Source organism: Euprymna scolopes, chromosome 9 (genome assembly GCF_053919585.1).
Source record: "Euprymna scolopes isolate OS-2025 chromosome 9, ASM5391958v1, whole genome shotgun sequence".
Lineage (NCBI taxonomy): Eukaryota > Metazoa > Mollusca > Cephalopoda > Sepiida > Sepiolidae > Euprymna > Euprymna scolopes.
The window spans coordinates 17,807,298-17,823,165 of NC_136490.1; the positions used below are offsets into that span (position 1 = coordinate 17,807,298).

Sequence of the window (15,868 nt, forward strand, 5' to 3'; positions counted from 1 at the left end):
TAATGGTGGAACTTGGGTGAAGCTGAATTACTAAAGAGGATGGGTCAATAAGAACTTATTTATAATCAACTTGGAAATGACCAAGTTATATTCAATGGGGAAGCAGCACCACAATATCTTGTTCCACATATGGAGAGTTCCAGGAAAGAAACTCTGTCCATGAAATTTACGTTTAGTTTTAGACACAGATAGAGAGTAAGGAAAATTTATAATCTTTGTTGTAGTTAAAAGAGTATTCGTAACAAACGTTCTACAGGGAGAGGGGGGGGACCATGAATTGGCGTTCAGTCGAGCACCTGCCATGAAAGTAACGATAGCACAGAGATACACTCACAACGTCTCTTCTGTGAGAAAGAGGCAGAAGGGAGGCAAAGAGATTGTCACCCACTAAATTCTAAAGGCGGTTTTGGACCCTGTTAAGGCAGAAGAGGGTACTCTTAGGAGCTCCACCTCCAGATGTGGATTATATTTGATTCTTATACAGGTAGAGGAGTGAGATGTGTAGAAAATGGTTAAAAGGGAAGGAAAACTAAAGGTTAGGAATCAATTAGTTAGCAATCAATTTTCCAAATTGAAATAGTGTGTTGATATCTGCATATTAAAGCAGATCTCAGGTAGAACACAAAGAAATAGAACTGGCAATATGATTTTACATAAATTATCTTTATTCTTGAGTTGGAAGCCATGTTTAGTTTCAGAACAGTTTCGATGGTTAGTTGTTCTATACAAGTTATAGAGATGACGAGTTCTCGGTAGAGAGCTGTTCTGTACAGGTTCCGGAATTTATAATTTTGTAGTCACAGAGCAAAAGATTCTTCTTGTGTTGATACGAAGAAAACATACACAAGGTTGCTACAGAAAAGGTTAAATTTTTATGGAGAAATTCTGGTTTCTGATTGGTTGGTAGCAGAACGTGAATTAATTTGATTTGTCAGTTCCTAACAGCAGCATTTATAAATAAAATCTCCCAACTGTGAGGGACCATACCCCATTAATAGTAAAAAATATTGCAAATCAAGTCTTCCATGCAGATTCTTGGAAGAAATTCTTTGAATCTTTGATTATACTGCAGAATATAATTTAATATTTATTATTCACGCTTATAGACGCACAACTAGATCAGTTTCACAATTTGAGACTATTTCAATATGTTAAATATTGAGCAAGTACACCAACTAGTATATAAATTGGTTAGTTGAAAGTAACAAGAAACGAAATTTCAGTCAAGGTCAATTTGGTGATCTTAAGGGTAGCCTTATTAGAACAGTCAGAATAAATAGAAATGGATCTGACATCATATGGCTTAAAGGGAGAGTGAGTGAGAGAAAGAACACTACATGTGCGAACATGGTTTTAAAATGTTCTGATAAGACATGATTAAATAGTGACTATCGATTTCTTTCCATCTCTCTCATCCCACTGGTAGGTGATTTGGAAAAAAGATCAAGGCAAACAAACTTCTTCTGTCTTCAACAGCTTTGTATTGACAGTCCTTTTTAAATATATGAAAGCATAGTAATCATAAAAACTGACCAATCAGCTTGTATGGCACATCGATTTCATTGTCCCCTGAAGAACTATGTCAGCCCCTTTGGAAATCATGATCTGTCAATAGAGAAAAACCTGAAAGCAACAAGGAAAGATGTCTCCTTTCTTTCTCTGTCTCTTTTTTCCGTCCATTAAACGCTTAAACATAGACTATCTTCACCTAAGATAACTGCTGGCAGACCTTTGACAACCCAAAGAACTTTCCATCTTCCCTTTCTTCACTTGTCCAACTTTCTTCCACCTATACCAAACGCTGTAGGTAATTGAATGATTTTCTTTTATGTTGTCATATATATATATATATATATATATATATATAGTTTTCTCTTTCATGTGATAGGTTTTGTTATTTACTAACGAGATATGAGAGTCGGTCTTATAAAAGAAGTTATTTGTAAGTGGTGCTGCCTTAGTCTGGAAAGATAACTAAAAATGGCGTGAACAAGAACACAAATTGAAAGACAAAAAATATTTAACAACCCCAAAACATTTTTATACAAACTCATCCATAGTCTTTACTGTAAAATTCGTTTTTACCCAGAACAAAGGGGACATAACTCTTACTGGAAATATTTAATAGCTCCAATGAATGCATCCAAACTACTAGTCACATCAGTATGAAATGAAAATGTTAAAAACAAAAAAGAAAATGCATTTTTTTTTCATTTAATCCTCAAGAAAATTGAACAACTACTTTTGGGAGAAGCGATACATTTAAGTGATTACTTACCTCGAAAAGCCGAGCTGCAACTCCTCTGACTTGGCCGGACGTGTGAACAACAGCTTCCCAAAGGATTCCAAGCAATAACTCATGATTGCTGTGGTTTGAACTGAAATAAACAAGAAATTCGCATTATATATATATATATATATATATATATATATATATTTATATATATATTTAAATTAAGATTCCCGAGTTTAACAAAAAGACTCCTGAGTTCGACAAGATCTACCTGAAGGTTACAGGAGCACTCCAGATAAAAACAGTATTGTGAAAAATATAAATTATACAAATCATCAATCCTTATTAAAAAAAAAATTCGGAAACGTATTTCAAATACATCAATAATGTGAATATAAAATCAATATTTTTTTCAAAAGAGCTCAATACTAAATGGAGCTATTAATAAATAAAATTATATAAATATTAGAAAGAGTCTATGCAAATTAACCAGCATTTTGTGAGGGGTTGTCTACCTATAGAAAACAATAAATGAAATGTTTACGAGGAGCATGCAATAAGTAATGCCCCTGACCACCTTCCCATAGCAGTAGAGCAACGAGTTATTAGTCTTTCTCTACATAGGAACCACCCAGAATTATGCATTTCTCCCATCGTTTGATGCAGCTCTGGAGACCGTTTTTGTAGAACACTGTAGGTTGGTCCTCCAACCACAACGTGACTTCAGGAATCAAGGCTGCATCATCTAGGAAACGCTTTCCTTTCAAAAACAACTTCATGGCTGGGAAGAGGTGAAAGTCAGAGGGTTAAAGGTCAGGAGAGTAGGGAGGATGGGAGAGGATTTCATAACCACAAGCCCGTGCTTCTGATCTGGCGACATGCGAGTTGTGGACCGGAGCATTGTCCTGCAGGAGGAGGGTACCTTTGTTGATCTTGCCTCGCCTCTTGATTTTGATAGCTTCCCTTAATTTCCTCAAGAGTGAAGCATAATAGGTTCCTGTAATTGTGGTACCCTTTGCCAGCAAATCTGTCATCACTATTCCATCCTGGTCCCAGAAGACTGTGAGCATGACCTTGCCAGTGGAGGGCTGCATCCTTGCCTTCTGTGGAGGTGGTGAGTCCAAGTGCTTCCACTGCATTGACTGGGCTTTGGTCTCTGGATCATAGTGATGGACCCAGGTTTCATCCTGTGTAATCAGTCTTTTTAAAAACTTTGACTCATCTTTTTGGCACATCTCCAAATTCATCCTCGAGCACTCGACATGTTCTCACGTCTGGAATGGTGTGAGCAACCTGGGAATCCATCTGGCAGACACCTTATGCATATGCAAATGGTCATGAATGATAGTTTCCACAGACCCTGTATTAATCTTGACATCTTGGGCTATTTGGCGAATAGTAATGCGCCGATCTTCCAAAATGGTCGCCTTAACTTGACTGACAGATGGCAGAGGGGGAGGGGGGACCAGGTCTGGGAGCTGTTTCTACAGACTTCCGGCAATGTTTGAATTCACGATGCCAGCGTTTTACAAGGTCATATGATGGGGCATTATCACCATAAGTTTCTTTCATTTCATCAAAAGTCTCCTGTGGTGTGCGTTCTTTCAAATACAAAAATCAGATCACTGCTCGGCATTCAACAGGCTCCATTTTGCATGTGACTCAGTTCAAACACCAGTAAGACAGAAACCACAATTAGTTCAGAGCTGTAATTTGCCACATAACCTGTAGAGATGTAATCATTGCACATGCAAAATTTCAGCTAGATCAGACAACTGGAAGTGGGTCAGGGGCATTACTTATTGCACGCCCCTTGTAATGAGGTTAATTTTTAACTGACCGATGTTGTTTGTCGAATGCTGGTTGATCTGCACAGACTATTTCATATATATATATATATATATATATATATATATATATATATATATATATATATATACACATACCAGAAGATGTATGTGGTGTTGCCCAATATTTAATATAGCATTAAATTCCTTTTTCAAAAATGAAATTAAAAATACAGAAAGAAACTGAGACCTGCAAGTGTTACATCTTTTTCTAAACAGTTCACTTCTTCTAAGTAAGAAAACAAATATTCTCGAGCTAAGATTGAAACAAAAACCTAAAGGCAGTTAGTCAAGTATGATAACCATTAAACCAGCTTGCCAAGATCTTTAAAAAGTGTTTTCAAACCTTGTGAAACAGTTGACAAACAGATAAAAATCCAATGATCCCCCCCAAGTACCAATTTTTTAAATTTTGACCCCTTAGCAGCTCCTTTTTCCGGATTAAAACCGATTAAAAAGTTTTCTATGTGTCTGAATATCCTATATACAATATTTCAAATCTGTAGATCAAAAAATTTGTTGAGTATATAGGTCGAGAAGTATCCTTACACACACACACATTCTCACTTTTACAGATATATAGAAATATACATCCCTCCCATTTATAGGTTTAGCCCTCTGTATAGCAAATTAGAGTTTCACTTAGCAATAATGTTCTGTAAAGAATTGATTTCTCTAGGGATGTAATGAAAAATGTACATATGTAGACAAAGAGGCTCTAAAATCTATTCTACTTAATAACTGATTTGTTATCCAAACAAATATGATGTTTGACTACTAATCTCATTTTGATGTAAGCAGGTGTTCAGGTTTTTAAACTTGGTGTAGATACAATGTTATATCTTGAAACACTGATAAGTTCTAGACAAAACAGCACTCCGTGATTAACTCTTGAGTTGTAACCCTTTCTAGTTTTAGAAGCGAAATACGAAATGTTTTAAACAAAATAACAGTATCAATCGAGTGAAGCTTCGAATTATAAAAGCACGAAGACAAAGAGCAGAGTTTCCGGTAGTTAACCAATTCAAAGAAGTCCTGAATTATCAAAGCTTGCATGAAAACGAAGAGCAGTTCCTTTCCCTGTAAACACGAAACGTTATGTGCAGAAATTCTAAAAGATTCAGTATATTTTATGGTGTGATTCCGGTTTCTGATAGGTTCGTAGCAGGACAAGATTTTATCTGATTGGTCAGTTCTTATCACCCATGTTTATAAATATAACCTTTTTATTTTTTTCAATTTTTTGTAACCACGCCCTCATAGAGATACAAAAAGTATGCAGCATTAACTAATATATATATATATATATTTCTTAATTTAAAAATGTACAGAAGGTCAGAAAATCAGAAAAAAACATTTATATATATAATTCCATTTAACCATTTATATATATAATTCCCTTTAAACATTTATATACCTAATTCCATTTAAACATTTATATACATAATTATATTTAAACATTTATATATATAATTCCATTTAAACATTTATATATATAATTCCATTTAAACATTTATATATATAATTCCATTTAAACATTTATATATATAATTCCATTTAAACATTTATATATATCATTCCATTTAGACATTTATATATATCATTCCATTTAAACATTTATATATATAATTCCATTTAAACATTTATATATATAATTCCATTTAAACATTTATATATATCATTCCATTTAAACATTTATATATATCATTCCATTTAAACATTTATATATATAATTCCATTTAAACATTTATATATATCATTCCATTTAAACAGTTATATATATAATTCCATTTAAACATTTATATATATAATTCCATTTAAACATTTATATATATAATTCCATTTAAACAGTTATATATATAATTTCATTTAAACATTTATATATATAATTCCATTTAAACATTTATATATATAATTCCATTTAAACATTTATATATATATAATTTCATTTAAACATTTATATATATCATTCCATTTAAACATTTATATATATAATTCCATTTAAACATTTATATATATAATTCCATTTAAACAGTTATATATATAATTCCATTTAAACATTTATATATATAATTCCATTTAAACATTTATATATATAATTCCATTTAAACATTTATATATATCATTCCATTTAAACATTTATATATATCATTCCATTTAAACATTTATATATATCATTCCATTTAAACATTTATATATATAATTCCATTTAAACATTTATATATATCATTCCATTTAAACAGTTATATATATAATTCCATTTAAACATTTATATATATAATTCCATTTAAACATTTATATATATAATTCCATTTAAACAGTTATATATATAATTCCATTTAAACATTTATATATATAATTCCATTTAAACATTTATATATATAATTCCATTTAAACATTTATATATATAATTCCATTTAAACATTTATATATATAATTTCATTTAAACATTTATATATATAATTCCATTTAAACATTTATATATATAATTCCATTTAAACATTTATATATATAATTCCATTTAAACATTTATATATATAATTCCATTTAAACAGTTATATATATAATTCCATTTTAATAGTTATATATATAATTCCATTTAAACATTTATATATATCATTCCATTTAAACATTTATATATATCATTCCATTTAAACAGTTATATATATAATTCCATTTAAACATTTATATATATAATTCCATTTAAACATTTATATATATCATTCCATTTAAACATTTATATATATCATTCCATTTAAACAGTTATATATATCATTCCATTTACACAGTTATATATATCATTCCATTTAAACAGTTATATATATCATTCCATTTAAACATTTATATATATAATTCCATTTAAACATTTATATATATCATTCCATTTAAACATTTATATATATCATTCCATTTAAACATTTATATATATAATTCCATTTAAACATTTATATATATAATTCCATTTAAACATTTATATATATCATTCCATTTAAACATTTATATATATAATTCCATTTAAACATTTATATATATAATTCCATTTAAACAGTTATATATATAATTCCATTTAAACATTTATATATATCATTCCATTTAAACATGCATATATATCATTCCATTTAAACAGTTATATATATAATTCCATTTAAACATTTATATATATCATTCCATTTAAACATTTATATATATAATTCCATTTAAACATTTATATATATCATTCCATTTAAACAGTTATATATATAATTCCATTTAAACATTTATATATATAATTCCATTTAAACATTTATATATATAATTCCATTTAAACATTTATATATATAATTCCATTTAAACATTTATATATATAATTCCATTTAAACATTTATATATATAATTCCATTTAAACATTTATATATATAATTCTAGGTTAATATTTTCCAGAGGTAAAATAACCAATGAAGTTTTAATGAGGTTAATACATGAGGGCCCAATACCGAAGTAGGGCAAGATATACTTTTAATTTGTTTTACATAAGCATTAATATGTCACTACACATTCATGAGCATGTTTCAGTCAGCCAGTTACAAGTAACTATAGACCTCTTCAGGTCATATTGCTTATACAAAAGCTTAGTCCGTAATGAAAATTATTCAAGAATACAGCAAACACACACAAAAAATTCATCAGGAAGTCATATTACATCTCATTAAGAATAACAAGGAAATTATCTTTCGTTTTTTCTTTCTCTTCCCATTTTTTCCTTCCTAACACCCCACATTACATAATGAGCAAACTATATAAATAAACTTGCTATCAACTCTAAGACGATTATACAAACTTCTAGTTCGTTATTGTCACAAAAAATTTTATCAGGTCACATTACATGTCATTAAAAATAAAAATAAATATAAATAGTCTTTAATAAATGTGAAGACAGAAAGCAAGGGGTGGGGATTAAGGTTTGTGTCAAAATGGAAATGAAAAAAGAAACAGAGGAAAAAGTATAGAGAAAAAAAAAGAAGCGGCCTCTAGTTATTAGTAACTAAATGACCAAAACATGTTCATGAATGTGTAGCGACATATTAGTACTTATGTAAAACAAATAAGAGGTATATATAGAGAGAGATATGCCAGGTCATGTCATATGCTACTGGTACCATGTAACCCAGTACTACTGCCTCATGGTCGGGTCACCGGCGACTAAACTGGTTCCCCCACCAGACTTGTTTGGTGAGGAGGGTGGCTAGTCTCCCTGAAGGATTAAAAACAAGACCTTCCAAAGGGCGAACGAACCCTTTTTCGGGATCAACATCCAACTAGCACCATGTGTGTTTGTGTGTATGTATGTGTGTGTTGGGGTGGAGAGGACTCCCGTAAGCCATGGTGAAGGCAACCTTTCTAGGAGAAGCAAATCTCTGATTTAAAAAACCATAAAGTGGGAGACCAGTACCCGCATTAAGCTGGTCTGCAGTTTAACTTGTTGCTGGCTATCTTGCTCTTGCTTGTTGCTGGATCTCAACTTTTTGAACCGAAAGAGTGACAGCTGTCATACAAAGCTAAGACTCTGTAACATCATCTGTGTATAGATACCCCCTTATTAAAATGGTCCTGTGGCGATGGAAGTCATTTTTGGACTCATGGACTTTAAGTGTCTGAGGGAGTGGCACTCGTCTGACAAGACGTTGCAATACACACATACACACATATATATATATATATATATATATATTCCAGCAAACATTATTAAATGCAACGGAGACACTTTGCTTTATGATTCTTTTTTTTAATATTTCCATGTTCCGTATAATCTTTTTTGTATTAAAATCAAAAATATTAATAAAAGTTCCATGGTTGTTGTGTCACGAGCGCTTTCCATTCGTCCACGAATCATCATCAGGTGTTGAAGTAAAAGTCCGAATGAGCGAAAATGAGAATTAAAAGTGAAAACTAAAATATACAGTAAATGGCGATAAGTTAAAATATATAGAGTCGAGAAAAAGTCTCTCTCTCTATATATATATATATATATATATATATATATATATATATATATATATATATATATATATATACACACACACACACACACACTTGTAGGTGCTATCAGCTAGAATCGAAACCAAAGCATTTAGTGCTCCAGCCTTAGTTGCTTAGTTCGAGCCATTCACAGATGGATAAAAGTATTTAAAATTAAGCACCTGTGCTAAAACTTTTTCATCCTAAAGGTTACACAATTATACACAATGTAGAAAATATGCATAAATAGAACTGAGTGTACTAGTTAAATGAAACCAAACATACAATAAGAGAATATAAAGAGTTAATAACATTGTTTTTCGAAGAAATATGCAAATTTTTTTATCATTATAATCGCTTGCATATTCATGACTGAGTATATTAAGAGTTCATTTTAATAATTTTTAAATAGAAAAAGTAGGTTTTTTAATATCAATGTCAATGTAATAGAAAAACTATTTATTATTTATTGAACGCTTCTCATAGAGCAGTAGTAATAACAATAATACCTCTTCAGAAAAAAATGCAGTAACATCAATATCAGATTGAGATAGAGTCACACTGTAAGATCTGATGGAGTAAAAAAGCTGAGGCAAGATAATCTAAAAACTGGGAGAATATGTCTTTTGGGCAGCTTTATGCACAAGTCTTGGGAAGTCAGATTTGTGGCAATTATTTTTTCTGTTTGATATATTTTGTTAAGCACAAATCTGGAACACTTGGCAGTCGGACTGACGTATACCCACTCTCTTCATTTGTTTTATTTGCTTTTCTGTTCAATATATTTTGTTTACACTAAATACCGAGTTGTATCTCAGGAGGAAATGCCGTCACAGATGAGATTTTGAGGTTGGTATCACAACTCGTTTTTATTAAAATTTTCTATTTAGTTGGGGAATAGTTGAAAGTTTGAGAAAGCGACTATAATATCATCATCATATTAACATCTATTTTACATGACAGGTGTTGGACAACTTTTAAAAATTGAATTCCAAACTAACCTATCTCTGGTCGAGTCTTTATTTATCCCTCTCAATTCTATCCTTAGCACTTCCTCCTGTGTTTTCCTAAGCTTTCCATTGTGAATTAAATTAGAATGGAGAATACTGAAACCCTGTGGCCATTTGAATTTCAGAAGAAGTCATCAGCCGTTATTCACAAGAGCCCAATGGCTGGTGGAAGAACATAAGTTTAACAATGATTAAATAAATGAATAGTATTGAAAATCTATAGCATTCTAGGGAACAACATCTATTTTTAAAATTATTCTTTCTCTTTGCCCTCTCTCTCTCTCCCTCTAAGGATTAAATAGTATTACTATTAGTAGTGATATTTCTGATTGTTTATAATGAGCTATTCCAATCTTCTATTTTACACTTACTTTTATTATCTTGCCGTATTAATAAACAGAAAAGAGAGAGATACAGAAAGGAGAGTGATAAAAACTATAAAATAAGAGCATAGTTCAAACGACAAGTTGAGAGCAATTACTTGGTGATTAAATTGTAAACCCCAGCTAATTAGAACAGTTGGAATATATTCTTTTAAACATAATTCACTCTCGATACCATAGAATATTTTAGGAAATCAAAAAAAAAAAAAAAAAAAAAAAAGACCTTAAGAAAATAAATATTGATTTATGTGGTAATTTTTACTTACCAGAACTCTATGTGGAGGAGTGAAGCGATGGAATTCTATGTAGCGGTCGGTCAAGCAAGAAATTGGTAACTGCTTGATCGACTGACTTTATAGTGTCGATTTGTTGCTCACCCACGTGGATTAGGTGTGACAATATTAGCATAGAAGCGATTGGGAGATTATAAAGACACCACTATAATCGATCTGTTGGTTGGTTAGTATTAGTTCGTTCATTCACTGACGGTTCCGTTTTTTCTGTGGCCTTTAATGTCGATTTGTGTTCAGCCAGTTTGTTAGTGATCATGAATACTGAAGCGATCGCCCACATTACCTGAGTAATATATATCTAATATATATATATATATATATCATATATATAAAAAAGTATATGTCCGTCTGTTTGTCTGCCTGTCTCCATATTTTCATACTTATCTCTTCTGAAACAAAAAGTCGCAGAGCGGCGCTAGGGGCCTCAAATGATTGGATTTTTATGGACCGTTCCTTTATTGGTCTTTAGCCGGTTAAAATAGTTTTTAAGGAGTCAAAAATGGGTCAAAATTGAAAATTATTGTTATACATTTTGTACATTCATCTCAGTTTATTTTTTATTTTTAATCACTTTATATGTGTGTCACGTTGGTACATTGGTAACGCCATCAACTTTAAATGCTACAGTTTTGCTTTTGGTTTCGATTCTAATTGATGACACCCAAATACTTTTTATTTTACTTTTGAAATCACGACTCTATAATAATATATACGGAATCTGGGCAAATTAAAATATCATATTTAAACGTATTTTACAACCATACAATCATATTTAAACGTATTTTACAACCGGGCAAAACCTCCCCCGCATACATATACATCTATATATATATATATATATATATATATATATATATATATATATATATAAAAGTGAACGTGTCTGTGTTTGTGTGTCTGTGTACATTTCCCTATGCAATAACTCTGTCAATTTTTAGTCTACAGACTCGAAATTTGATATACAGGGTACTGAGATTTGGGAAAATAGATGTGATCGGTTTTTGGCCAGAAATTTGGCGATTAAGGGGTCAAAGTTCCACGATTTGACCTTTGAGAACTCTACCAAACTCCTCCAATAATTTTGGGTCTATGCACTTGAAATTTTAGATATAGGTTCCTTGGACATGGATCTAACTTAATAACTTGATTTGAGCCCAAAACAATAAATGTTAAGGGGTAATAATAGGGGTCAAAGTTAAAAAAAATTAACCGCTGTGGTTTCTTCCAAATTACTCAGACAATTTCTGGTCTAAATATTTGAAATTTTACATAAAGGGTATTCAGAGATAGGACAAGCTTTTTCATCAGTTTGGGTCGAAAATTTTTAGTTATTAATATATAAATGTTTGTATGTATGTCTGTTTGCATGTCTACCTTAAACTTTCAATAGAGGCGACGGATTTTACCAAGATCAGTATCGAGTTTTAAAGTTTGACCTTTCATACGACAAATATCGAAAAATTGGCTAAAACATTAATATCTTCCCCTTCAACTAGGCACTTTTCTACAGGGGGTGGGTCACTTTTTTCGCCTATATTTTTTAAAGTTATCCTCTCCTTTAGATTGTCTAGCCTTAATTTTAAAAAATGTCGCTTCCGGTTTGGCGGTGGTCGTAACAGCATAAACATTAGGTTTTACCCCGTTCTTTTCCGCCTTTGCGGTACGGGTTCAAGCCTGCCTTCCAACTACTACTTTTTTTCCTTTTTGCTCAACATCCACATCCAAACACCCGGGCAACGCTGGGCTGAAATGCTAGTACATTATATATATATATATATATATATATATATACACATATAAATCTTATAGAATATTACTGCCAATAGTATTTTGTAAGATCTGTAATCACAGGTTTCCATATCAGTTGATTGTTAGATAATTTTATTCTGAAATATATATATATATATATATATATATATATATATATATATATATATCAAAATGATGAGGAATAAGAATTACATATGAGTTTATTAAATCATCAGAAGGACGAAAATGAGAGGGAAATGGAAAAGAACCTCTTTAGGCCATGACATTTCGAAGCTAAATGCTTCTCATTTTTTGTTACAATTACGAGTTGCCATTGTAAGCAACGAGGAAATTCGTTGCAACTCTCAGATTATTTTATTCAAAGTCCTGAAGGAGTTATCACATAAGGTAAGGATTTCATTGTTTTTTTGTTTGTTTAACTTTTACGTCGAATTCGGGTTTTAATATTTTGAGTTGCCTAAACCGTCTTACCCCTTCCATTTTCGTCAGCTAAAATCCGATATTTACTCAGATTTAGTATAACAAATTTTAAAATGCTATCAACATTAAACCAACTATTATGGTGCACCTGTACTAAGTCAAATACTTTTTTACTAAAAATGAAAAAGACTAAAGAAGTATTAAGATTAAAAAATAACAAATGGTTATTAAATTTGTGTTGCGATATCAAGAAGTGATCCTTCTCCAACAATTTATCTTTGGATTAGAATCTATAAGCTGCATTGGATTTCTTTAAGAGATAAGGCACAAAATAAAATAAAAAAAGATTAAGGGGGAAAAAATGATCAAAAGTAAAAAAAAATCTAAAACTTCAAACGAATGTTTCCTGATTTTTTTTGACAAACAATAAATGACAACTTGCTATGAAAAGATTTTAGTTTTCCAACAACAAAAAAAAAATGAAATCAAGATATTAAAAAACAGAAAACAAGTTAGGTATCTACATAAGCAGATTGTTTTCCTATGTTTAAATTTGAATAAAATCTATAATTTTAAAAAGCCGATACAACGTAGATTTAAAAAAAAAAAAACTTTTGTTTATAATCAAATTGTCGATGATATAACACCTTCTTCAAGGATAGAGTCCTTTTGTGTTTTTTCTTTTCACAATTTCTTGTAGCATGTAGTCACCAAAAAAAGGTAAATGTTCATAGGCTGTTTTAACAGTGGAATGTTCAAACGTCTTATCAGTATTAGTCACGTGATTAAGTGTGTGTGTGTGTGTGTGTGTGTGTGTGTGTGCATTAAAATGATGAGGAATAACTTTATTAAATAATCAGATCAATAAGGACAGGAATGAGAGGGAAGTGGAAAAGAACCCCTTTAGACTATGGCATTTCGAAGCTAAATGCTTCTCATCAGCAGAGTAGCAAACTAGCATTATAAAATTATAAGACTGTACAAAAAATAACACCCACTTGAAACCATTTAGAAAAAAAAATATATGCTGAATTAATAGGAACTATAAAAGAGGATGAAAATCGAGGAATATTGGTAGGGGAAGGATAGACAACGGGAAGAGAGGAAGAAAACAAAGAGGAAGTAAAATAGGCAAAACATAATAAAAGTTGGTTGAATAAAGGGGAAAATGCTAATGTTTTTTTCTTTTCCTTTAGGGTGAGGTAGTGTGTGTGTGTGTGTGTGTGTGTGTGTGTGTGTGTGTGTGTGTGTGCGCACGTGTGTGTTTGCTTTTATTGGTTTGGGAATGTGTATATTGTTTTACAGTGTTATGAGGTTATTTGCTTCCTTAGGAAGGCGACTGTGATCCGAGGTCGTTACTAATGTGTATGTGTGAGGAGGGGGGGGCAGCTCTTCTGAAATAAGGGAGAGCGACTACAACCAGGTCAGCGGCCCCCCCCCCGACTAGCCCAATAAAAGACTAATAAAAATTGAGCATGCCAATGAATAATAAACACTTACAAGCCTCCACCCCTTGGAAAAACTTCAAATTAACTACGAAAATTGCCATTTTTACATCTCCAACACATTTGAAAATAATTTGAGGACGCTTCACAGAACGTCTGAAACGCGCAAAAACGATTTCAATGACTTAAAAACATTATTACAATGATCCAAACATAATTCTCAATGAAAAACCAAGACACGAAATAATAAAATAATGTTAAAAAACACACATTGTTGGTGACTACTCCCTTATTTAAATATACATCTTTCTTTCGTTGGAATTTCTTAACCCATTTTATATAAATATATATATAGGGTGAGCCAAAAGTATGTGGACAACATTTGAATAGGTTTATGTATCAGTTATATTAATGCAATTCTTTAGTTTTACGAATACGTGATCTCTAATTTTTTATTGCCCACCTACATTTGGCTCACCCTGTATATTAGACATCATTGAATAAATATGCACAAAATTTCAATTTATTTTGGTCTATCTTACATAAATTTAAAGAGGCATTGTATGGACACAACTTGTCATTAGAAAATGTAAATATTTCAGATTTGCATTGAATTTGATCATTACACATTAATTAAGCAAAATTCTATAGATTCCAATTTCTTCTTAAGATAGCTAAATTTGAGATCTTTTCTAAAATTAAAATCATGTAATCGATTTTGATCAAAACTGGAATTAGGAATCTAGACATAAGGGTTATAGTATCATTATATCTTGATTTGCATCTTTGTAGGGACTCATAAAAGTGGTACAAAAAAACACTATCTCTTCTGTTCGTGGTGAGAAGAAATTTCGCCTTAACTAAGATCAATTTTTTTTTTTCTTTTGATTCAACAATGAGCGATCATTTCCCAGCAAGCATTCTGGCAAACTTACAATATTTTCAATGTGTATAAAAACATTGTTTTGGAAAGAAAGCAAATCAGTTTAATCCAAGATATCTATGTAGCCACATGAAGCCACAAGACTATTGACTAGCATTTTTTTTTTTTTACAAACAAAAACATTCAATTCATGAAATATTTTCTTTCCATCTCTCTAAATTATGTACTGCCTCTTATAAAAGCAACCAGTTTCAATCAGTTTTTCTTTTGGATAACAACAATTTTAACAATTTATAACATTTTATGATGCATGTTATCGTATGTATATATATATACACACACAAATTATTTATTAACAAACTATACATTACAAATAAGTGTAAATGTATTAAACGTATGCAGAGCTAGCATAAATGGAATTGTATAAACACCAGGAAAACACTATTAACTAAGGTTATGACGATGTTAATCGTCCCCTCAAGGATTGCAGATTCTTAAAATCTTTAAGTCTGGAACCCCTGAGGAGATGATTAACATCTCCGAAACATAGGTTAATCTGCGTTGGGTTTACCTGATGTTTATATAATTT

At 31.0% G+C, this 15,868-nt stretch overlaps 1 protein-coding gene across 6 annotated transcripts in view; it reads right to left on the reverse strand.

Annotated features, from left to right (window-relative positions):
- The window catches only part of LOC145284444 (RAB11-binding protein RELCH homolog), a 2,006,047-nt gene that overhangs the window by 1,339,974 nt on the left and 650,205 nt on the right, over window positions 1-15,868 (reverse strand). For all 6 annotated transcript variants that reach the window (XM_080133263.1, XM_080133262.1, XM_080133261.1 and 3 more), the window contains one exon: window positions 2,279-2,378. In XM_080133263.1, the coding sequence (XP_079989389.1) occupies window positions 2,279-2,378 (100 nt within the window). The remainder of the gene's footprint in view (window positions 1-2,278; window positions 2,379-15,868) is intronic.